At 44.0% G+C, this 24,995-nt stretch overlaps 1 protein-coding gene across 1 annotated transcript in view; it reads left to right on the forward strand.

The window, feature by feature from the left end:
• The window catches only part of LOC131191804 (laminin subunit beta-1-like), a 123,130-nt gene that overhangs the window by 93,212 nt on the left and 4,923 nt on the right, over positions 1-24,995 (forward strand). Inside the window, exons 27-34 of the mRNA XM_058170287.1 lie at positions 757-941; positions 1,520-1,761; positions 3,290-3,493; positions 10,887-11,031; positions 12,256-12,463; positions 14,314-14,455; positions 19,323-19,499; positions 22,279-22,426. Of these exons, the coding sequence (XP_058026270.1) occupies positions 757-941; positions 1,520-1,761; positions 3,290-3,493; positions 10,887-11,031; positions 12,256-12,463; positions 14,314-14,455; positions 19,323-19,499; positions 22,279-22,426 (1,451 nt within the window). The remainder of the gene's footprint in view (positions 1-756; positions 942-1,519; positions 1,762-3,289; positions 3,494-10,886; positions 11,032-12,255; positions 12,464-14,313; positions 14,456-19,322; positions 19,500-22,278; positions 22,427-24,995) is intronic.

Raw genomic sequence — 24,995 nt, forward strand, 5'->3', positions numbered from 1 at the left:
AGAAGAATGGATATTGAAAGTTGCTAATTTGGCTGAGATGGCAAAAATCTCAGCCTTTTTGAAAGACAATACACAAGAAAGATACTTAAATGAATGGAAAAAATGGATTGACTATATCCAAAACAGATATCAGGCTAAGAGTTATCAGACTGCCTTTGAATGATTAGGATGTATTATTTCTGATTGTTTTGGGGGAGGTTAGGAATTGATGAGAACTGTAGGAGTATAATTGAGTTGAGGGAAAATTTTTAGCATATGTTTGTTTTATCTTTAACTATACCTTGTGTTTGTTCCAGGAAGTCGGGGGGGGGGGGGGGAGGGGAGTTTGTGAAGGGAGGGGGAAGGGGGAAGGGGGAGGGGGGAAAGGGGGGGAAAGCTTTGTAAAACTTTTTCAATAAAAAAAAAAAATTGGATGCTTGGCAACTGGCATGTACTTATGAGTGTCCCAGGCTCATGTGATCAGTTTTTGCAACCTCCTGACAAGCAAAGTCAATGGGGAAAACAGATTCACTTAACAACCGTGTTACTAATTTAACAACTGCAAGCATTCATGTAACGACTGGGGCAAGGAAGATCGTAAAATGGGGGCAAAACTCACTTAAGAACTGTCTCGCTTAGCAACAGAAATTTTGGGCTCTACTATGGTCGTAAATCAAGGACCACCTGCATATCCTACCTTTATTGCAATGAACATCTTGGCCAAAAAGCATATGGCGGAGTGGGACCTGTGCCCTTACGTTACCCTCCTTCTCTTAGGGCAGACATGGATAACCTGTGGGACCACCTGCAAGATACAGATTCGTGCCTGGATAGCACTGAATGGAAAGTCACCGAGCAGAGGGGCCACCTCAATGCATTGAATGAAGAAGTAGACGAACTGAACCAGACCGTCAACTACCTTAGAAGTCAGCTGGGAAAGATGGTAAACGCCAGCTTCAGTGGTAAGGAATCCAGTTTTGGTCACCACGATGTAAAAAAGATGTTGAGACTCTAGAAAGAGTGCAGAGAAGAGCAACAAAGATGATTAGGGGACCGGAGGCTAAAACATATCAAGAACGGAACTGGGTTTGTCTAGTTTGATGAAAAGAAGGACTAGGGGAGACATGATAGCAGTGTTCCAATATCTCAGGGGCTGCCACAAAGAAGAGGGAGCCAAGCTATTCTCCAAAGCACCTGAGGGCAGGACAAGAAGCAATGGGTGGAAACTAATCAAGGAGAGAAGCAACCTAGAACTAAGGAGAAATTTCCTGACAGTTAGAACAATTAATCAGTGGAACGACTTGCCTCCAGAAGTTGTGAATGCTCCAACACTGGAAGTTTTTAAGAAAATGTTGGATAACCATTTATCTGAATTGGTGTACGGTTTCCTGCCTAAGCAGGGGGTTGGACTAGAAGACCTCCAAGGTCCCTTTCAATTCTGTTATTCTATTCTAATTGTAGTTGCCATGTTACATAAAAGGAGCATCCATACAAGTCATGTTCCTTCCTTGATTAAACCCTGTTTTTCCTCTGCCGGCAGAGTCTTTCCGTAGCATCGTGGAGTACTTCCAGGAGTCAGAACAGGCCCTGAGGCAGGCCAACACCTCCGTTCGAGGGCGTCAAAGTCCAGTGGTCCAGGCCAAACATACCCGGCAGGGCACGGTTGAGCTGTTGATACAAAGAGGAGATGCTTTTCGCAAGAGGGCAGCTGCTCGCCAAAGAACTCTGAATAATATCCAACGAAAAGTCGATGCCCTCAGCCTGAACAGGATCAACCAGAAAGTAAGTTCTGTAAGAGGGAAGGAATAGCAATGAGAGAAGCCAAGAGGATTTTTCTGGAGATGGAAATGGTAGCTCTGCCCAAACTGCCTTCTGGTTAGACTACAGACAGACCAACGTGCCAATTCTGGTTCTGCAAATTTGCCGGTTCTAAAAAGTTTGAGTTTTTCCCCCAATTCCTGTTTTTTGGAAGTCAGCCAGGTTTACTAGGTTGAGTTTGAGAACTTTTTCTGTAAGAATGGTCACTTAAATGTGTGGTTTTGGTGCGTATGCCTCAAAACACATTCCTTTTTTCTTTGCAATGTGTCTAATACACTGTTGTGGTCCGCCAGCAGCCTGTGGAGCTGGCAGCGGAGTCGGACAGTGAGGAGGCTGGGGAGGACCATGGGCCAGTCCTGCAGTCAGGGGAAGGCCCGGACGAGGGTTCTGCGTCGGAGGCAGAGATGGGGCCAGGGCTATCTGGGAGTGATGCACGGACTCCAGAGCCTCCAGAGGCAGACAGCAGAGAGTCAGAGGAACAGGAGGAGCCTGTTCCTAGTGCACGCATTCGAAGAGCTGCCAGAAGGCAAGAGCAGCTAAAGCAAAAAGGATGACTCAGGAGTAAGACCAGGAGATGTTTGGCCCCTTCCAGAAGGCTTAAAAGAGCAGCAAGGCTCTTGAAATCTTTGTAGGAAAGCAACGTTGCTACATTTTGTTTCTTGTTTTGCTACATTTGTTTCTTGTCTCTTGCTTCTGAAATTTTGCCAAGAAAAGCCTTTGGCAGGGTGCCAAAGTAGACAAAGGTTGGTGATAAGGCCGAAGGACTGTTTATGAAGAATTTGTTTTGGACTTAATTTGGACTAAGCTGAGAATGAAGTAATTCTCAGCTGTTTTAATAAAATATGTTTGTTTAGGACTGATTGTGTCTAGTAATAACTACTTGGGCCTAGGTCACAACATACACACAATTTTTAAAATATTTTGTTAGGCCTTAAGAACCAAGAATAACATATGAAGTAGCTTCTGAGTAGTTTTCCTTATTGTTCTTCACCTATAGACAGAATCTTGCCAGACTAAAGCAACTATCTACATAGCTACAGCTACATTTAGCTATAAGTTATACTCTGGGAACTGCTAGTTTTAACTCTCTTCCTGCTGAGCAAACTTTCCAAGCTCTGTTCCTCTTTGCCCTCTGGAAAGCAGTCCCTCCCCCCTGGGAATCCATATTGCATTCCCCCACATTCCCTAATGTAATAGATGTTTATACACTGCAATTTTTTATTTTGTTGAGATTTTTCCCTCATGTTATTTTTAATAGAAATTACATTGCAGAATTTGGAAAAAAATGCCAAATTTAGGTTCAGGCATATTAGTTAAACAAACAAACAAACAAAAATAAGCAAGTTTGCAGTCAAATGCACATTGTATTCATTTCCCTTTCCTACTCCTTGTTCCTGAGTCCAGCATTTTCATTCTTGGTCTATTGATGAGGTCCACTGTTCATCGGCGATCTCTTTTCACTGGATCATCTTTGTTTGTTGTCTTGTTCTAGATCTGTGGGGGTTCTGGAGAAGAGGCCTGTGAAGACGCACCTTGTGGAGGAGCTTCCTGTAAGGACAGTTCAGGCCAAAGGCACTGTGGAGGTCCTGATTGTACTGGAGCGCTTCCTGTGTCCATCAAGGCCCTACATTCTGCCCAGAACCTCTCACAACAGCTGGAGACCACAGCAAGTCAGCTGGTCACTATGGTTAACAAGGTACAATGCCAGGCTGATTGTATGGAAGCATCCCATGAAGAGATGCTGTTAAATTGTAGATCACATTTCTTAGTTGATTTAACGTATGTATCAGAGGTGAGTTTCAGCAGGTTCTGACCAGTTCTGGAGAACCGGTAGCAGAAATTTTGAGTAGTTCAGAGAACCGGTAGTAAGAGTTCTGACTGGCCCCGCCCCCATCTATTCTCTGCCTCCTGAGTCCCAGTTGATTGGGAGGAAATAGGGATTTTGCAGGTGTTATGTATTCATGTTTGTACCTTTAAATATTTGAGCGGGAAATCAGCACGTTGCTGATTGGACGAAGCCTCCAGTAGAACTGTATAAAAGGAGAGGTTTTTCCCCCAGCCTGTTGCTGGGTTCACCCTATATTAAAGAGCTGTTGTCACTACCCTGGTCTCCAGCCTCGTTACTTCCCGAACTTAACATTGGCGGCGGTGGGATCTCGAGGCTAAGGAGAACCAGAACCGAGCTGAAGCACGATAGACCCGAACCCAGCAAACTCAGGGCAGAAAAGCGGAGATGGCCAGTTACACTCCGCCCGCACCGTTTGACCCGGCTAAGGAGAAATGGGGAACGTATATGACCCGTTTCGAAAGCTTTCTAGAAGCCAACGAACTGCAAGGAGTTCCAGATAACCGAAAAAGGGCTTATTTCTTAAGCCACTGTGGTCCGGAGGTCATTGATATTGCGGAAGCCCTGGCAGAGCCAACGCGTGCATCGGTGTCGTGGCCAACTCTACAGACTTTACTAAAAACCATTTGCCCAACGCCGTCCAAATACGTGCGGCGGTTTGAATTCGGAGGCGAAGGCAGATGGAGGCGAAACCGCCGGTGACTACATGGCGCCCTAAGAAGCGTCCAAGGACTGCGGATACGCGACCTGGGCGAGGTGCTCCTCGAGCAACTCATCCGAGGGGTCAAAGACATCCGTTTGCGGCGGCGGCTGCTAGCAAAGAGCAACCTAACGCTGGCCACGCTCTGGGCGAAGCCAGAGCACATGAAATGTCCACCCAGCGGCGGAGACACTGCAGAAGCCTGTCCACAAAGGCGGCGCGAAGGCAACCCGGTGCACCAGGAGGAGGTTCAGACCGAATCCGGCGGTGAAGATGAGGAAGGGTCTGCCGAACCGAGAAAGCGACAAAGGGGACCGAGATGAATCACGGAAGCTGCGGTGGTCAACACCAGCGCCAACGCTGCAAGTTTAAGGCAACATGCCGGCGGTGTGGGAAGAAAGGGCACCTAGCTCAAGTTTGTCGGCGGCCCAACCTTCCGCCGAAAATTCAAATCGGCCAATCAGGCGCGGAATCGGCAAGGCGACCCGCGATTGGCTCAAACAAAAAGGCGCGGATTCCAACCAAACAACTGTGGTCATAGGCGCGCCTCAGCCAGTGGAGAAGAAGATCTTCACCAAGCCAAAATAGAGAGTACGGTGCGGCTTGAAGTAGACACGGGATCAGCGATCACCATCATGTCCTGGGACACTTTGGCGAAGTCGCTGCCGTCTGTCGCGGCGCCACCTGCAAGCACAACTACGAGTCCACGACTACCAGGAATCGCATCCCTGTTCGAGGACCACCTCCGTCCGAGTCGAGTACGGTCCACACACAAGAAGACCCTGCCCATCACGATCGTCGAAGGAACTCTGCCCAGTCTGTTGGGACTAGACTGGTTTCGTGCCCTGGGCATGGGGTGACTGGCATCTACAGAAGTGACTGTAACCTGAAAGACATTCTCTTTAACGAGTTCGAAGATGTCTTCAAGGACTGCCTGGGCAAGTACAAGGGACCCCTATTTCCTTCAACTTAGACCCCAGGTAGCCCCCATTAGGCTTAAGGCGAGGAGAGTCCTTTGCCCTAAAACCAAAAATCGATAAGGAGCTGGACAAGCTCATAAATCAGGGATTTGGTGCCAGTCGATCACGCAAAGTGGGAGGCGCCAATCGTCACCCCAATAAAGCCGGACGGGTCAATTAGAATTTGCGCTGACTACAAGGCGGCAACAACAAAGCCTTACAGAAAAGCGCTTACCGGTTCCGTGGTGCAACACTTATTGCACTCTTTGGGGCAAGGCAAGTCTTTGCAAAGTTAGACTTGGCCCAAGCCTACCAACAACTGCCCGTAGGCGCCCGCTGGCGAAGCCCAAGCGATTGTAACGCACAGGGGGCCTTCAAGTGCACCGATTGCAATTTGGGGTCAGTGTGGCACCAGGGCTGTTCAAAACCTAATGGAACGACTACTGCAGGGGCTCCCAGGGTAGTTCCCTACTGATGATGTCCTAATTTCAGGGAAAACATGGAGGAATTGGGGAGCGGTTAAGAAAGGTTTTGGGCATTTTCGGACAGCGGATTAAAAGTCAAGGCAAACAAATGCCAGATAGGGGTCGAATCCGTCGATTTCTTGGGCTACGGATAGACAAGAAGAATTCACCCACTGAGAGCAAGGTTAAGGCAATTAGGAAGGCTCCAGCGCCCAAAAACAAAGCAGAGCTGCAGGCATTCGTGGCATTGGTGAATTTTTACGCGGTCTTTTTAAAGAACAAAGCAACCGTTGCGGAACCGCTGCATAGGCTCTTAGGGAAAAATACTGTTTGGTCTTGGGGAAAGTCGGAAAATAGGGCTTTTGAAGCAGTAAAGAACCTGCTCTCAAGTGATAGCCTGCTCATCCAATATCACAACTCATTACCCCTAGTGCTGGTCTGCGATGCCTCCCCTTATGGGGTGGGGGCTGTACTCAGCCATAGACTTCCAAACGGCACAGAAGCCCCTATAGCGTTTTACTCTAGAACAATGTCCTCCCCAGAGAGAAACTACAGCCAGCTAGATAAAGAAGCACTAGCCATTGTGTCAGGGGTTAAAAAATTCCACGAATATGTCTTTGGGCGGAATTTTGAAATCGTGACTGATCACAGACCGCTACTAGGGATACTGGCTGGCGACCGCCCAACGCCTGTGGCACTTTCGCCACGACTGACCCGATGGACTATATCCTACCTTTATTGCAATGAACATCTTGGCCAAAAAGCATATGGCGGAGTGGGACCTGTGCCACGTTACCCTCCTTCTCTTAGGGCAGACATGGATAACCTGTGGGACCACCTGCAAGATACAGATTCGTGCCTGGATAGCACTGAATGGAAAGTCACAGAGCAGAGGGGCCACCTCAATGCATTGAATGAAGAAGTAGATGAACTGAACCAGACCGTCAACTACCTTAGAAGTCAGCTGGGAAAGATGGTAAACGCCAGCTTCAGTGGTAAGGAATCCAGTTTTGGTCGCCACGATGTAAAAAAGATGTTGAGACTCTAGAAAGAGTGCAGAGAAGAGCAACAAAGATGATTAGGGGACCGGAGGCTAAAACATATCAAGAACGGAACTGGGTTTGTCTAGTTTGATGAAAAGAAGGGCTAGGGGAGACATGATAGCAGTGTTCCAATATCTCAGGGGCTGCCACAAAGAAGAGGAGTCAAGCTATTCTCCAAAGCACCTGAGGGCAGGACAAAAAGCAATGGGTGGAAATTAATCAAGGAGAGAAGCAACCTAGAACTAAGGAGAAATTTCCTGACGGTTAGAACAATTAATCAGTGGAACAACTTACCTCCAGAAGTTGTGAATGCTCCAACACTGGATGTTTTTAAGAAGATGTTGGATAACCATTTGTCTGAATTGGTGTAGGGTTTCCTGCCTAAGCAGGGGGCTGGACTAGAAGACCTCCAAGGTCCCTTTCAACTCTGTTATTCTATTCTAATTGTAGTTGCCATGTTACATAAAAGGAGCATCCATACAAGTCATGTTCCTTTCTTGATTAAACCCCATTTTTCCTCTGTCGGCAGAGTCTTTCCGTAGCATCGTGGAGTACTTCCAGGAGTCAGAACAGGCCCTGAGGCAGGCCAACACCTCCGTTCGAGGGCGTCAAAGTCCAGTGGTCCAGGCCAAACATACCCGGCAGGGCACGGTTGAGCTGTTGATACAAAGAGGAGATGCTTTTCGCAAGAGGGCAGCTGCTCGCCAAAGAACTCTGAATAATATCCAACGAAAAGTCGATGCCCTAAGCCTGAACAGGATCAACCAGAAAGTAAGTTCCGTAAGAGGGAAGGAATAGCAATGAGAGAAGCCAAGAGGATTTTTCTGGAGTTGGAAATGGTAGCTCTGCCCAAATTGCCTTCCGGTTAGACTACAGACAGACCAACGTGCCAATTCTGGTTCTGCAAGTTTGCCGGTTCTAAAAAGTTTGAGTTTTTTCCCCAATTCCTGTTTTTTGGAAGTCAGCCAGGTTTACTAGGTTGAGTTTGAGAACTTTTTCTGTAAGAATGGTCACTTAAATGTGTGGTTTTGGTGCGTATGCCTCAAAACACATTCCTTTTTTCTTTGCAATGTGTCTAATACACTGTTGTGGTCCGCCAGCAGCCTGTGGAGCTGGCAGCGGAGTCGGACAGTGAGGAGGCTGGGGAGGACCATGGGCCAGTCCTGGAGTCAGGGGAAGGCCCGGACGAGGGTTCTGCGTCGGAGGCAGAGATGGGGCCAGGGCTATCTGGGAGTGATGCACGGACTCCAGAGCCTCCAGAGGCAGACAGCAGAGAGTCAGAGGAACAGGAGGAGCCTGTTCCTAGTGCACGCATTCGAAGAGCTGCCAGAAGGCAAGAGCAGCTAAAGCAAAAAGGATGACTCAGGAGTAAGACCAGGAGAAGTTTGGCCCCTTCCAGAAGGCTTAAAAGAGCAGCAAGGCTCTTGAAATCTTTGTAGGAAAGCAACGTTCCTAGTGGTTGTTGATGCATTCTCTAAATGGTTGGAGATCATACTCATGAAATCCACTACGGCCGAAGCAGTAATCGCAGCCCTGCGCCACCTATTGCAACTCACGGGTTGCGGACACTCTGGTGTCCGACAATGAGCCTCAATTCACGGCAGCCCAGTTTGAAGAATACCTGGCAGAGGAGGCATCCGACATGCCCTCTCTGCGCCTTTCCACCCTGCGTCGAATGGCCTTGCAGGCGTTCCGTCCGGGCGCTAAGGAGGCGTGTCAGGCTCAAGCCAGGTGACTGGCAAACAAAAATAGACTTTTTCCTAGCCGTTCAGCACAGAACCCCAAGCACGGCCACCGGGAAAAGCCCAGCCGAATTACTAATGGGACGGAAACTCCGGTGCCCACTTGATCGTTTGAATCCCCATTACACACCAGAGGGTTACAAGGGGGAAATAGAAAAAACAAGGGAAATGAGCATAGGCGACTGGGTGTGGGCCCGAAACTATGGGGACGGCCCTAGTTGGCTCGCAGGACAAATAATAAAGATAACCGGCCCAAAATCGTACTTGGTAGAACTACCAGACAACCGAGTGTGGAGGCGCCACATAGATCAGATAAGGAAACGAATAACTGATCAAACCGAACCAAATGAAACAGATCATGACCAATACCAATTTGAATTCACAGCTGACAATGACCCGGGGGAGGCGCAAGACTTAGCTGAGGTCCCAGGTTCCCGAGGAAAAAAGCAGGGACAGTTTCAAAAGTAATCCAAGGCCGGATGGCCAAGAAAAAGAGTCGGCCAATAATCCGGAGCCCGTTGGCTCAGAGAAAGAGCTGGGAGGAGAAAACAGCCCCTCCGACCAGCTCAAAACACCACCCAGAACTGAACCGCGCAGGGCAGGAAGAACTAGGAGCCAGGTTATTTGCGTGACTACGTCGAAAATAACATGTAAATAAAATATGTAAATAGAGGCAAAGTGTTTTCTGGGAGGAGGTGTTATGTATTCATGTTTGTACCTTTAAATATTTGAGCGGGAAATCAGCACGTTGCTGATTGGACGAAGCCTCCAGTAGAACTGTATAAAAGGAGAGGTTTTTCCCCCAGCCTGTTGCTGGGTTCACCCTATATTAAAGAGCTGTTGTCACTACCCTGGTCTCCAGCCTCGTTACTTCCCGAACTTAACAGCAGTAACCTTCCCCTGGATTGGGGAGGGAATGGAGATTTTACAGATGGGCCTCTGTGGCTCAGGCTGCTAATGCAGTCTGTTATTAACAGCAGCTGCCTGCAATTACTGCAGGTTCTAGTCCCACCAGGCCCAAGGTTGACTCAGTCTTCCATCCTTTATAAGGTAGGTATAATGAGGACCCAGATTGTTGGGGGCAATAAGTTGACTTTGTATATAAATATACAAATAGAATGAAGACTATTGCTAACATAGTGTAAGCCGCCCTGAGTCTTTGGAGAAGGGCGGGATATAAATGCAAATAATTTTTTTAAAAAAAGTATCCTTCCCATGCCACACCCACCAAGCCATGCCATGCCCACCAAGCCACACCCACAGAACCAGTAGTAAAAAAATTTGAAACCTACCACTGGTATGTATGTACCTATGTATGTGCTTTTGCCAGCTGTAAGGAACCAGGATGACATAGGAAGCTGATCAGAATGGTGTGTTTATTTCTACTTACCTACTGATAGAAATCTTGCCAGACTAGTTTATTTATTTTATTTATGTATTGAACTTGTTTGCCCCCCATGTCACCATTAGGTGATTCTGCAGCTGATAAATCAGTAACCTGGTTGTTAGTAAATCTGGCTTCCCCATTGATGTTGCTTGTCAGAAGGTTGCAAAAGGTGATCACATGATTCCAGGATGCTGCAATGGTCATAAGTATGAACCAGTGGCCATGCGTCTGAATTTTGATCACAGGAACATGGGGATGCTGCAAAGGCCATAACTCTGAAAAATGGTCATAAGTCACCTTTTTCAGTGCCGTTGTAACTTTGAACGGTCACTAAATGAACTGTTGTAAGTCGAGGACTACCTGTAAATAAACATTCTTCCTTAAAAGTCAGGGTTTTGTTCCTGTTGTGAACAGTTCCAATGTTTACTCACAAAACTGTCAAAAAACTTGTAAAGGTTGAATTGAAAAGAAAATCAAGATAATATTTTACCACTGTTCAAACAAAGCCCACTCTACATGCAAAAGGGATGTCAAACTCGATTTCACTGCGGGCCACATCAAGGTTGTGTTTGACCTCATGCGGTAGGCGTGGCCAGCTTGACATCACTAGGGTCGGGGGCACCTGTGGCGGCCCGAGCACTCTGCCAGCAAAAATGGGCTTCCGATCTTCATTTTTGGCTGCGACGGCAACCCTCAGCCAGCAAAAACGGAGCTTGGGAGGTCCGCATGGAGCCCTTGTGAGCTCTGCTTTTGCTGGCAGAGCTACCCTGGGCCAGTCCTTCACTGTTTCCAGAGTGGCCCTGCAGGCCAGATCTAGGCACCCCGCGGATCACATCTGAACTGCAGGCCTTGAGTTTGACACCCCTGCATTACATGGTCATGGCATCACATTTTTGATCTCCCTACTAGATGCCCCTGAGAAATACTAAGCTGAAGCTTCCATTCTAGGTGCAAGAAGTCCAGAACCTGGCACAGGATGCCAGGAACCACGCTCAGGACATCTTGGACCATGCTCAAGGAGCTCGGAACCAGGTGGAGAAATCCACAACCAAGCTGAGAGAATTCATCCAGAAGATAAAAGACTTCCTAGCAGGTATCAACGCATTGCTCACACCAAACCTGAAATAAAGCATGTCTAAAAGTAAATGTATCCTCCTGCTGCCTTAATAAAATGTAAATCCTACCTTCATAGAATCATAGAGTTGGAAGAAATATTGGGAACCTTCTAATCTAATCCCCAGCCCAGAGCAGGAATCCTCATGCTCTCCCCAGATATCTGTCTATCCAACCTTCCATTCCTCACCATCTGTCAGAGCTGAAGAAGCTTCTTGGATGAGAAGTGAAAAGTCTTCAAAAGAAAAAAGCCAGAAAGTCCAGTTGCCTCCTGAAAAAGCACTTTTGGGACAACCATGACCTGGATGACTGAGAATCTTTACAGTCTTATGCAGTGGTGAAATGCTCCTGGTTTGGACCAGATCACCCGATTCGGTAGCAATGGCAGTGGGTGGTTCAGAGAACCGTTAGCAAAAATCCGTAGGCCCCCCCAAAGCCCAGCTGAGCTGCGCGATCATCAGAGGTGGTTTTTTTTTACTTTTAAAAGCATTTTTCTTCGGCTGAAAAAATGCTTTTAAAAGTAAAAAAAAAGTCTCTGATGATTGCGCGGCTCAGCTGGGATCATCAGAGCCTTTTAAAAGCATTTTTTCTACAATCTCTTGAGGTTGTAAAAAAATGCTTTTAAAAGGCTCTGGCGATCCCAGCTGAGTTGCCTGATCGTCAGAGGCTGTTTTTTTCTTTTAAAGGCAAAAAAAATGCTTTTAAAAGAAAAGAAAAGGCTCTGACGATCAGCTGGGATCATCAGAGGAGCCTTTTAAAAGTATTTTTTATAACCTTTTCGGCCGAAGATGTTGTAGAAAAAATGCTTTTAAAAGAAAAAAAAAAGTTGGCCACACCCACTCAGTCACATTACACACACCCACTCCCAAGCCACGCCCACGGAACTGGTAGTAACAAATTTTATATTTCACCACTGGACTTCTGGCTATCCAACCTTTACTTGAAAACTTCCAGTGATGAAGCTCCCAGATTCAAGAGACTCTAACACTTAAGAAATTCCTCATTTTGAGTTTGGATCTTCCTCTGTAAATCTTCCACCCATTTTTGCCCTACGTAGGACGGAGAATAAGGATGTTAGTAACGGAAGTGTGTTCTGACAGTGTTCATGTTGTAATCATTGGTTGGGGAGTGGGCTAGACTGGGAAGCAGAATGGACAGTTTACAGGGTAGGAGGACATCAAAGGCCTGTGTTTTTTCTCCATAGAGGAAGGTGCTGATCCAGAGAGCATTGAGCTGGTGGCTCAACAGGTCCTGAACATTCCCCAGCCCATCAGCCAAAGTGAGATTGACAGTCTGATTAAGGAGATCTGGGACAGAATCAGCCAGCTTAACAGAGTGGATGTTATCCTGAACTGTACAGTGCAAAACCTAACCCTTGCTCGGGATTTGCTGACGAAAGCAGAACAGGCCAGGTAAGTTTTCTCTGGCAGGAACAAAACCAACCCATTTTATTAATTAAATTTTTCGGTAAGGAAATAACAATGTCACATATTTTGCAGGATCAGGTCATTTAATGGGGATCCAAGTTTAAGGGCCAATGAGAGCATGTGACTGTAGTGAGGATGGGTCCCTCTCATCTTTTGTTATCCTCTTCTGAAGTTCAAAGGTTAGCACCAGACCAAATTGCACACGTTGTGGTTCGCTACGTTGTGAGGATGCAGCCCTCATCTTAGCATATTGCAGGGGTGTCAAACCGAAGGCCTGCCGTTGATAAGTTAGTAACCTCCTGACCTTCGAACCTTTCGCCGCGAGCTTAAGACACATCTATTTATTTGCGCAGGACTGGACTAGAATTTTAAATTTTAAATTTGGTTTTAACGGGGTTTTATTATTTTATCGCAATTTTTTAATATTCGGCCTTATTTAATAAGTTTTTTAATTGGTGTTTTATTTTGTATTTATATGTATGTTTTTATTAGGCTGTAAACCGCCCTGAATCCCCCGGGAGATAGGGCGGTATAAAAATGTGATTAAATAAATAAATAAAATAAATAAAACCCAGTTGTTAGGTGAATCTGGCTTCCTCGTTGACTTTGCTTGCGAGAAGATCGCAAAAGGTGGTCACATGACCTCGGGACACAACAACGGTCATAAGAATAAACTAGTTGCCAAGCATCAGCATTTTGATCACATGATCGTGGGGATGCTGCATAGGTCGTAACTGTGAAAAAGAGTCATAAGTCACATTTTCAGTGCCCTTGAAACTTTGAATGGTCACTAAATGTAACTTTGAACGGTTGTAAGTTGAGGACTACCTGTAGATATCTCTGTAGTACCCACCTTCCTGCCCATGCTCTCTAGTGGTACCCGCTGGTCTCCCTGCATTCAAGTAGCGCCCGCCTGCTATCCTCACTGGCTGGCACATACTAAGTAGTGCCCTCCCCCAGCCCCCACCAGCCAACCCACAATCAGTTGCACTTACCCATAGCTCCTCACCCACTGGCCTGCTTGCCTAGGATGCTGGTCATGTGTTTTCTCTTAACAAGCTGCATAGTTTTTGGTTATGATAGCAACTGGCCTGTTGGGATTGCTTTTGCCTAAATCAGGGCTCTCCAACCTTGGTTACTTTAAGACTTGTGGACTTCAACTCCCAGCTTTGCTGGCTGAGGAATTCTGGGAATTGCAGTCCACAAGTCTTAAACTTGCCCAGGTTGGAGATCCCTGGCCTAAATGATGTGGTTACATATCATTGTGGTTTATAATTGCATTGCTTAGCAACAGAGATTCCACTCCAGATGGCCGTCGTAACCTCAGGAATTTCATCCCCAAAGCTTAATATAGAATAGAATAGCATAACATAGCATAGCATAGCATAGAATTTTTTATTGGCGGTGTGATTGGACACAAAGGGATTTGTCTTGGTGCATATGCTCTCAATGTACATAAAAGAAAAGATACCTTCATGAAGAACCATAAGGTAAAACACTTAATGATAGTCATAGGGTACAAATAAGCAACCAGGAAACAATATCAATATAAATCGTAAGGATACAAGCAACAAAGTTACAGTCATAAGTGAAAGGAGATGGGTGATGATGAGAAGATCAGTAGTAGTGCAGATTTAGTAAATAGTTTGACAGTGTTGAGGGAATTATTTGTTTAGCAGAATGATGGCGTTCCGGAAGAAGCTGTTCTTGTGTCTAGTTGTTCTGGTGTGCAGTGCTCTATAGTGTTGTTTTCAGGGTAGGAGTTATATGCAATAACTGTTACCCTTGGTGAAATGTGATGAAGTGTTTTGTTTTGTTGTGCTTCTTCTCCACAGGGAAAAAGCAGAAGATGTACAGGAAACGGTGGCAGAAACATCTGGAGCGCTGGACAGTGCCAAGAACAAAGTGAAGGCAGCCGAGCAAGCCCTGAAAAAGACAAAAGAAGCCATCCAGAGTGTGGAAGGCAAAGTCAAACAGGTGAAGTGCAGAAGTTTCTAATTTTTGGAAGGAAGGGAGTCGTGAGTTAATCAAGACCCTGGATAGCTTTTCAGATATCCTGTGGTGGCGCACAGTGGTTAGAGTGCAGTACTGCAGGGTACCTCTGCTGACTGCCAGCTGACTGCAATTTGGCAGTTCAAATCTCACCAGGCTCAAGGTTGACTCAGCCTTCCATCCTTCCAAGGTGGCTTTCTTGCCACAGCTGTTAAGTGAATAAGTTAGCAACACAGTCACAGGCTTCCCCTTTGACTTTGCTCGTCGGAAGTTTGCAAAAATGTGATCGCGTGCCCTTGGTGCACTGCAATTGTCATACATGTGAGTCAGTCGCCATTTTGTCTGAATTTTGATCACATGATCATGGGAATGCAGCAAAAATCGTAAATGTTAACGGACCAGGAATGAAGGAAGGAATGGAGGCTTGACGGTTAAAGCAATAACTCTTTATTAAAGACTAACAGGCTATTGGAACAAGCGAACGGCAAGTAAAGGCAGAATCAACCCGAGAACACAACTTTCTGTCACAGCTGCTATTTATATAGCAGCTGTCAAACTGTTGGCCAATGACGGCCGCTCATTTCTCCCACCTGCTGAGGGGTAGAGTCGCAGCCAATAGGCAACGTTTCTATGTTGCCGGGCAGAGGCGTGTCAGCGTACGCTGCAGAATGGCCACTCAACAAACTGTTGTAAATTGAGGACTACCTGTATTAAGCCAGTGGATTATGATTCTGTGAAGATTTCGTTAACATTTACGTACCTAATACCAGCGTTCCTCAAATTTGGCCACTTGAAGATGAGTGGATTTCAACTCCCAGAATTCCCCAGCCAGCACACATCTTCACGTTATCAGGGTTGAGAAACAGTGCCTAATAGTACCAAGCTCATTGAAGGAGTTACACTTCCCTCTCTTAAGTATCCATTGTTGTTTGTAAGATCACTTCACCATATATCACCACCCTTTTAAAAGGCCTCTGGTTAATGCATTAAATATAGCTTATCTCACCCTCACAGTATCCCTGCTTTATCTGGCGTCTGGTCCATTTTTAAATGATTTTGGCGTCAGTCTGCATACAGAATGTCAACCAATCTAGTCTTAACCTGAATATAATATGTATTGCACATGCCCCCAACATTATGGAGTTACCATTACTGCATGATAGATGTATTTGTAATACCAAATTTGTAATGATAAAAGTCACATACACACACATAAATTCTATCATGGCTACTATGAAATGGTCCCAGTAATCCATACTCTCTGTCAGTACCATCTGTCAAATGTATACCGGTCTTGCCAGTTTACTTTACGGAATAATTAAAATAAGCAAAATGGTATAGCACTAAAACTTCAGATTGAGGGGTTGTTTATGAGATGGAAATGAGAAGGTTACTTTTCTGATTATGGAAAATTAAAAAAAAAATTCTCTGACACCTTATTTTTCTTAAACATCAGAAGGCGGATTTAGCAGAAAAATAGATACAGGTAATCCCTGACTAGTGACCGTTTCAAAGTTACATCAGGCCTGCCTGCCTTGGGGCTACTTAAGACCCAGATTTGAAATTCTGATGGTTGCCCTCATCATCGTCACGTGATCAAGTTTGAAGTCCTTGGGTAATATGGTCATTTGCAGCTTCCCACAATCATGTAACAGCATTTTATGATGGTTTTGCTGAAAATTGGCACTTAGATCTGTTTGGCAAAGCTGCGACCCCTGCAAAAAACCATTTTATGACCAACACAACTTATGTTGTGACCCAGGCCCCAGTAGGTAGTTGGAAACTCAGTCAGTGTAAAAACAAACTTTATTCGAACAGCTGAGAATTACTTCATTCTCAGCGTAGTTCAACTAAATTAAAGCAAATTCCTCCCAACACAAATTTCTCAGCCCTATCACCAACCTTGGTCCATAGGCAAACTGCCAAAGGCCTTTCTTGGCAAACGTTCAGAAGACACCGATACAAAAATAAATGCAAGAAGACGAAGCTACCAATGTTGTTTTCTGGCAAAGCCCAAACGCCGTTGCTGGTCTTTTTTAAGCCTTATGGGAGGAGCCAATCATCTCTTGGCCCTACTCCCAAGTCGTCCTCTTTGCTTGAGCTGCTCTTGCCTTCTGGCAGCTCTTCTCATGCATGCATTAGGAACAGGGTCCTCCTGCCTCACTACTGTCAGTCTCTGGAGGCTCTGGAGTCCACACCTCACTCCCCAATGGCCCTGGCCTCACCTCAGCCTCCGTCGCAGAGCCCTCATCCGGGCTTTCCCCAGCCTCATCGCTGTCCATTGCCAGCTCCGCAGGCTGCTGGCGGACCACAATAACTTATGACTATAATTGTGGCCTCAAAGACTATAGAGATTCTCAGTCATCCCGGTCATGGTAATCTGCATCCTATTAGAGTGGGGGTGTCAAACTCATGGCATCATGGCGGTATCACGTGATGTATCAGAACTTTTTTCCCCTTCGCTAAACTGGGCATGGGCTTGCTCAACATGTGACGCATCTGGCCCATGGGTCGGGAGTTTGACAGCCCTGTTTTAGAGGGTCATTGAGGCACATGGAGGTTTATCTGTGTCCTCAGGGTCACCTGAGTGGTGCTCCTGGTTCCTGTAGTCTGCAATTTTTTCTTCTGGAAATCTATTCCTACTCCCACGCCATTCAAAGGGTGTTCATCCCAAATGGTATAACTAAAAGTCTATAGAGATTCTCAGTCATCCAAGTCATGGTGAGAATAGAATAGAATAGAATTTTTATTGGCCAAGTGTGATTGGACACATAAGGAATTTGTCTTGGTGCATATGCTCTCAGTGTACGTAAAAGAAAAGATGCCTTCATCAAGGTACAACACTTACAACACTTAATGATGGTCATAGGGTAAAAATTTAACACTTAATGATACAACACTTAATGATAGTCATAGGCTACAAATAAGCAATCAGGAAACAATCAATATCAATATAAATCATAAGGATTACCAGCAACAAAGTTACAGTCATACAGTCATAAGAGGAAGGAGATGGGTGATGGGAACGATGAGAAGATTAATAGTAGTGCAGACTTAGTAAACAGTTTGACAGTGTTGAGGGAATTATTTAGCAGAGTGATGGCATTCGGGAAAAAACTGTTCTTGTGTCTAGTTGTTCTGGTGTGCAGTGCTCTATAGCGTCATTTTGAGGGTAGGAGTTGAAACAGTTGCACGTATCATTTTATTGCCCTATATACTATATAGTATTTTTCTCTAATTTATTGCATCAATCGTTTTCTTCTATGCAATTTCTTATCTACAACTTCATCCTTGCAGCAAGCATTTTTTTTTCATATTTCATATTAATGTAATTCCACAAACTCTCTGTTGTCTGCAGCTTAATTCTTATCATTCTGTTCCACATAACTTCCAAATCCCCTTTCCTTATACTCATTTTTCTATTAATCCTGGTTCCTCCTGTATTAGGAGATTAGTCTATCTTCTAATGCTGTTTCATGCGAGGCTCATGCTTTCTCTTGCAGTTAATATATGTTCCGTTTCTTTCCCTTCCTTCTTTTCTTCCAAGATGATTTTTCTCTGACCACTCGTGACGTCTCACATTCAGACCTTCTTACTATACTTGAACCTTCAGTAATTCTTTCAAGGCTTTCATCATAGACAATCAAATCAATCAGGTTTTTTAATACTTGCAAATGAATACATTTATGGTTAAAGTATTCTTGTATATTCTAAAGAAACATATAATTATGAAATGTATTTGAATATAAGGAGCTCGGGTTGGTAACTGGGCTGTTGGTCTGAGCTCCGTGGCTTGGCAATTTAGTTGCAAACATTTCATCACCATTCGAGGAGACCTCGACAGTGCGCTGGACAGACGAGCACAATTCAGTGCGCACTGACGATGTCTCCTCAAATGGTGATGAAATGTTTGCAACCAAATTGCCAAGCTCAGAGCTCAGCCCCAACAGCCCAACATATAATTATTTCTTAACAGTCGTTGCCAAACTATTCATCTGTGGGTTTCTGAACAACAGAATCACTTTTTCTGTGGTCTCACATCTCATCTATACCTATTCACCTAAGAAATCTAATGGAATACTTTTTTTCTATCGGATCACATTGATTTAGAATGTTATGTATTTTCCCCCAAACTCATGTTTGTTTTTTCTATTATTCATTATTCATTGTACTGCAACTATTACCAACCTATGAATTCTGACTTCCCTATATGTCCACATTAACCCAATTGATGCTAATTAATATTTTCTGACATACATTTGGATATAACCTTCAGCTCATACAGGTACTCATCAACTTATGACTGGTCACTTAGCAACTATTCAAAGTTACGATTGACCTCCCTCCCAAAAAAGGCAGGACATAAATAAAATCGACTTAAAGTCAGTTTTAGGGACTTTCTGATAAGTAGTTTGGGGTAATGAAGGAAAACATTTGGGAAACATCCCAAAGGTGGTTTTTCAAGAGGCAACTGGACTTTCTGGTTTTTCTTTGAAGACGTTTCGCTTCTCATCCAAGAAGCTCGTTCAGCTCTTGGGAAGCTATAGAGCTGAAGAAGCTTCTTGGATGAGAAGCGAAACGTCTTCAAAGAAAAACCAGAAAGTCCAGTTGCCTCTTGAAAAACCATCTTTGGGACAACCATGACCTGGATGACTGAGAATCTCCATAGACATTTGGGAAGCATCATTCTACTGTATTAACTTTCTGTTAATTGCAATCTTTGTGTGTCAAAGATATACTGGAGGAGTCCCAATTCCAAAACTCATTTTTGTGTAGATGTGCCCTGAATGTGAATGTAACCTTTCTCAAAAGTCAACCCTTAATCATGCTTTGTGACTTTCTTTTCTCTCAGGCTGTGAGCCAGCTTGAAACACTCCTCAACAAGGAATTGAGACTGGAAAGGCGTCTTAAAGACTTGGCACAGGATGTGGCCACCTTACAAAAGAAGTCCCAGGATAATCAGCGCCAGGCTCAGCAGGCCACGGGAAAAGCTGAGCGTGCTACTAACATAGCCCTCCGACTTAAAAATGTGAGAGACCCATCACTGTTATTACTTTCATTAAAGGCAACTGTTTTCTATAGTGGTAGTAACGAACTGTAGATTCATACTACAGTACAGTGTTTCTCAACCTTGGCAACTTTAAGATGTGTGAACTTCAATTCCCAGAATTCATGCTGGCTGGAGAATTCTGGGAGTTGAAGTCAACATATCTTACAGTTGCCAAGGTTGAAAAACAGAAGAATTCCAGAACTGCTACTTGACACGTTTTCCCCACCTTGTTGTATCTCCTTCATGGTAATGGCCTCTATCTTCATCTCCTCTTTGGAACTTGCTGTATTTCTCCTTCCCTTGAAAGGTCTGTTGTCTTTCTGCACAGGATTATGTACAAAAGAGTATCCAACTTATTGGTATTCACCCAGGATTCAAATAATTTAACAACCGGTTCTCTGCCCTAATGATTGCCTGGGTGGGTGTGGCCATGGTGGCCATAGCCAGAGGATGTGACAGGCAGCACTCGGGCTCCTGCACCCTCCTGAGAGCAAAAATGGGCTGCAGGGAGGTCACGCCATTCCCCGCACCCCATTTTGGGCCTAGTAGGCCTCCCTGCACTTACCTGGGTGCCAAAATGGGGCACAGGGGGACTCCTGGAAGGGGCGGGGCCAGCTAGCAATTTAACTACCGGTTCGCCTGAACCAACTCGAACCAGCTGAATCCCACCACTGTATTCACCCCTCAAAACATTGGCTGATTCTTTAGCAGCAGGTCCCTTATTTAGTCTATACAGGTAGTCCTTGACAACCTGACTAAGTGGCTCAGTGGCTAAGACACTGAGCTTGTTGATCAGAAAGGTTGGCAGTTCAGCGGTTCGAATCCCTAGCACAGATCACCTGCGTGAGCGGATGGTTGGACTAGATGACCTCCACGGTCCCTTCCAACTCTGTTTACTGTAACCATAACTGAGCCCAGAATTTCTGTCGCTCAGCGAGAAAGTTGTTAAGTAAGTTTCACCCCATATAATGACTTTTTTTTGCCATACAGCTGTTAAGTGAATCACTGCAGATGTTAAATTAGTAACACAGTTGTTAAAGTGAATCTCACTCCCCCATTGGCTCTGCTCATCAGAAAGTCGTAAAAAATGATCCCTTGACCCTGGGACACTGCAACCATCCTAAATATGAGTCAGTTGCCAAGTGTCTGAATTTTAATCATGTGACCATGGGGATGCTACAATGGTTGTAACTGTGAAAAATATTCATACAATAAGTCACTTTTTTTAATGCTGTTGTAACTTTGAAAAGTCACTAAGTGAATTGTTGTAAGTGGAGGACTATCTGTACTTGTCAGAATGCGAAGCTTTTTCTCTTTTGCCAAAAGTCCATCCCAGCTAGTCTGTTTCCACAGATGCTTCTCCAGGAGAGCTGGTCTCATGGTTCTTTCTCCCTTTATTCTCCTGCCTTCTTCTTCCTTGCCCATTCTGAATGTCTGTGTGTGCAGGTGGGTAAGTGAAGGAAGGGAAGTCCTCAACTTATGACCACAATCGAGCCCAAAATTTATATTGTGTGAGGTTGCAAAAGAGGATCACATTGCAACTGTCATAATTTTCTAGTTTGTTCTAGTTTCCTTGTTTCTCTTTCTAGTTTCCATGTTTTTAAGGAGACTTTGTAAGATCTGGTGAGTACTTTGGAAAGCATCCATCAGGCATTAGATAGGCAGAAGTCTGTATGGGAACCACATGGCATCAGACTCCCAAAATGGTAACAGAGGGCAATGCCCAAGAGTGAGAGAGGAGGAAGTGTTCTCACCGCAACCTGAAATGGCCAGTAGAAGTTGAATAGACCCCATTCCCTAATCATCAATCGTAACCTCGATGAAGCATTTATGTGCTCAAGGTTTGGGTGAGGGTGGATGGCCCCCCTTTTTTAAATGTAAGGTTTTGTGTATATTTCTGTATGGAGTGGCTGGATCCCATCTTGTCCATTTATTTTGTGCAGAATTGTGCTTTTATCTTGCTTTGCTATATTGTGAGCTGCCTAGAATCGATTCAGAGTCAAGCCCTGACTAAACTGAATTAAAGAAATTAAAGAAAGCATACTAGATCAGGCCCACAGCAGAAACTCTGTTGAGGGATGACAAAAAGACCACTGTTCATTAATACTGAAATAGCTAAATCTGCCTCTGAAAAACAACTCAAAAGGCAACATCATGAAGCTACAGCATATTAAAAGGATTACCAAGGCCTGTTTGTATCACATTTAGGGAACAGAAGAATGAGCTCACAATCAATTAATCTACATGCGTGTATATGTTAATTCTGCCATAGGTTACACTGTTCGTATGCTTTACATCTGTTAATTAGAATATCTGGAAAATAGAGATCAGTAGGATTGAAGGAGAAATATTTGAAACCGCTGCAAAATATCCCAAGTGTCAAAAATAAAGCCTGCAGGCAGATTAGAAATATGGTAAATGACAAGCCGTGATCAAGTGATCAAGCAGATCAAGAGAAAAATGCAGAACGGCTGCTGAAGTGGATAAATCGTGAGATAGGCCATGGTTTCATTTGATCTGTCTAGAAGTTTGTAAATGGCTTGCAAAGTCCACTAACGGTTCTGAAGGTGGTATGGAAACCTAGATACTTGTCTTAACTTCTGGGACCTAATTTCTTCATCTGCTTGGTTTGCTGGAGATGGACTAGCGGTTGGCTCAAGGGCAACCACCTCACCATTCTTCACCTATATTTACTCTGGGATTGATTGCCAACTTCTACCCATTTGCTTTGTGATGATGTTTTTCCCTTTGTGTCCAGGAGGTAGACGAGGTGAAGCAGAACTACCAGAAGCTGCAGGACGAATTGGAGAAACAGCCCAAGGATGTCCTGCTCAGGCTGAAAAATCTTAGGGAGGAAGCCCAGAACCTCCTAGATAAGGCCAACAACAGCAAAAGAAAGTTGGAAGGTGAGAATCCAAGAGGAGAGTTTGGCTAAATCCCAACCTCATGTATCTTCTCTGGTTATACAAATATATTCAAAAAATAAACATTGGTGGTGATGGTGGATATTTACTGACAGGTGGTATGGGAACAGAGCTGCGTTGTCCAGCACAAAGTCCACATTTTGGATAGAGAGGACCATTGGTTTGAAAGAGGGGTAAACACAAGTAGTCCTCAACCTACGACCACGACTGAGCCTAAAGTTTATGTTGCTAAGTGAGAAATGGGTTAAGTGAGTTTTCCCCCTTTTTATGACTTTTCTTGCTACATTTGTTAAGTGAATCACAGCAGCTGTCAAATGAATAACATCGTCGTTAAGTGAATCTGGTTTCCCCATTGATTTTGTTTGTCAGAAGGTCGCAAAAGGGGATCATCTGACCCCAGGACACTTCAACTGTCATAAATGTGAGTCAGTTGTCAAGCATCTGAACATAAATCACCATGACCGTGAGGATGCTACATTTACGGTCGTAAATGTGAAAAATGGTCCTAAGTCACTTTTTTTCAGTGATGTAACTCCGAACAGTCATTAAATGAACTGCTGTAAGTTGGGGATTACCTGTAATCCATCTATGTTAGAACTGAACACCCGTCCCTCAACAGAGGGGGAGGAGCAGTGGTGGGATTCAGCCAGTTCGCACCACCTCGGGAGAACCGGTTGTTAACTTTCTGAGCAATTTGGTGAACTGGTTGTTGGAAGAAATCATTAGGGCAGAGAACCGGTTGTTAAATTATTTGAATCCCACCACTGGGAAGGAGTAAGATACCACCTGTCTCTAGTTTACAATGCAACTCTTGCAACTGTTCCAAGAAACAATTGCACCCTGATTCAAGTAACCCCGAGAGGCAAAGATAAAGCCCCAAGTGACTTCAAGAGGTCTCAGAGAGAATGTTAATGACCAGATGACTGCAAAGAAATACAGTTCTACCACTCCCTCCACCCCATCCTATCAGAATCTATCCTTCCACCACCACCCCATCCAATCTCCTGTCAATACTTATCCTATTCTCCCCATCATCAGAAGTGATTCTTGGATGAGAAGCGAAACGTTTTCTTCTTCTATGCCAAGGAAAAAAAACCAGTCCAGTTGCCTTTTGAAAGAAAAAAAAAGCACCTTTGAGACTACGTCCAGAGTGCCACTACCCCAGGCTAAACAACCCACTGAACAATAACAGATGATCATAAATATCCTGATCATTTAGGGAGTTAGGGACCTCACTAAGCATGCCATGTGAACATAACACAATAAGTTACACAATGAAAATTGTCTTGCAGTTTTTAGGAAAATATTCAAATTGCAAAGAGGCTATGATTTCAAGGGAACTCTGACTTGGAATATGGTATGCACATTACTTTTTTTTTTATAATTTTTTTAAATTTTTTATAAACATAATAAAAAACATCATTGTGAACCGGTTGTCAGTCAGGTACATCTTTAAACATATTTCAAATTTCATGTTTTATACAATATGTTTCCTTCTCCTTCATTCAAATTAATAATTATTGCACATCTCTAGTAAAAATTGTGTTCCATAGCATATCCCTAATCCCCATATTTAAATTCCCCAAAACCTCATTAATAATTAAATTCCACAAATTAGCATATCTAAATTACTTTTAATCAGAGGTCAGACCAGCTAAAAACCCTTTCGTAATGCTGCCCTGCAATCACATAGGCATTTCCATCTTACTTAGGATTAGTCCTGAAATCACAAAGACTATTCCCTCTTATCAACTTCCTCTGCCTCTAAGTAACATTTGCTTAAAAAATTTTCATATCACCAATTCTCAGTAAAAAACAAAAACCAGCTTGAAATTGAGAAGGGTGGTTATTGTTGTTGTTCCCTTGGAAGTTTTATCACTAGACATTTTAAGTTCCTCACATATTCTTAGAAAAAAAAAACAACAGAAAATAAGAAATAGCCTATTAAGTTCTTCAATATTCAGGAATAGTCCTGAAATCACAAAGACTATTCAATTCTTACATTCTTCCTCAGCCTTCCATCCTTTAGGTAAAATGAGGACCCAGATTGTTGGGGGCAATAAGTTGACTTTGTATATAAATATACAAATAGGATGAAGACTATTGCTAACATAGTGTAAGCTGCCCTGAGTCTTCGGAGAAGGGCGGGATATAAATGCAAAAAAATATATATTCATTTCCCTCCTTCCCCATCTTAATCTGTAATCTTTCCCTCATTTCCCAAAATGTCCTTAAAAGTTATTCTATAGTTGTCACTTATATTCTTACATTAATAATTCTATCTTAAAACCTTTGGTATAAATCTAAAAGCAGCCATTCAGGATCCTTTCTTGAAGCACTCGTGCAATCACACCAAGCTATCCCTCTTCATGGGAATAGTCCTGAAATCACAAAGACTATTTAATTCTTGCATTCTTCCTCTGCCTTTGAAAATCACTATTTAATACAGTTGCAAATCATAAGTAACAATATTTCTTTAAAATTTCAGATCATAGAAAACAACTTTCTTATCCAAAGTCTTGTTAAATTAATCTTTCCCTCATTCCTCAAA

The sequence above is a fragment of the Ahaetulla prasina genome, chromosome 2 (genome assembly GCF_028640845.1).
Source record: "Ahaetulla prasina isolate Xishuangbanna chromosome 2, ASM2864084v1, whole genome shotgun sequence".
Taxonomy (NCBI): Eukaryota; Metazoa; Chordata; class Lepidosauria; order Squamata; family Colubridae; genus Ahaetulla; species Ahaetulla prasina.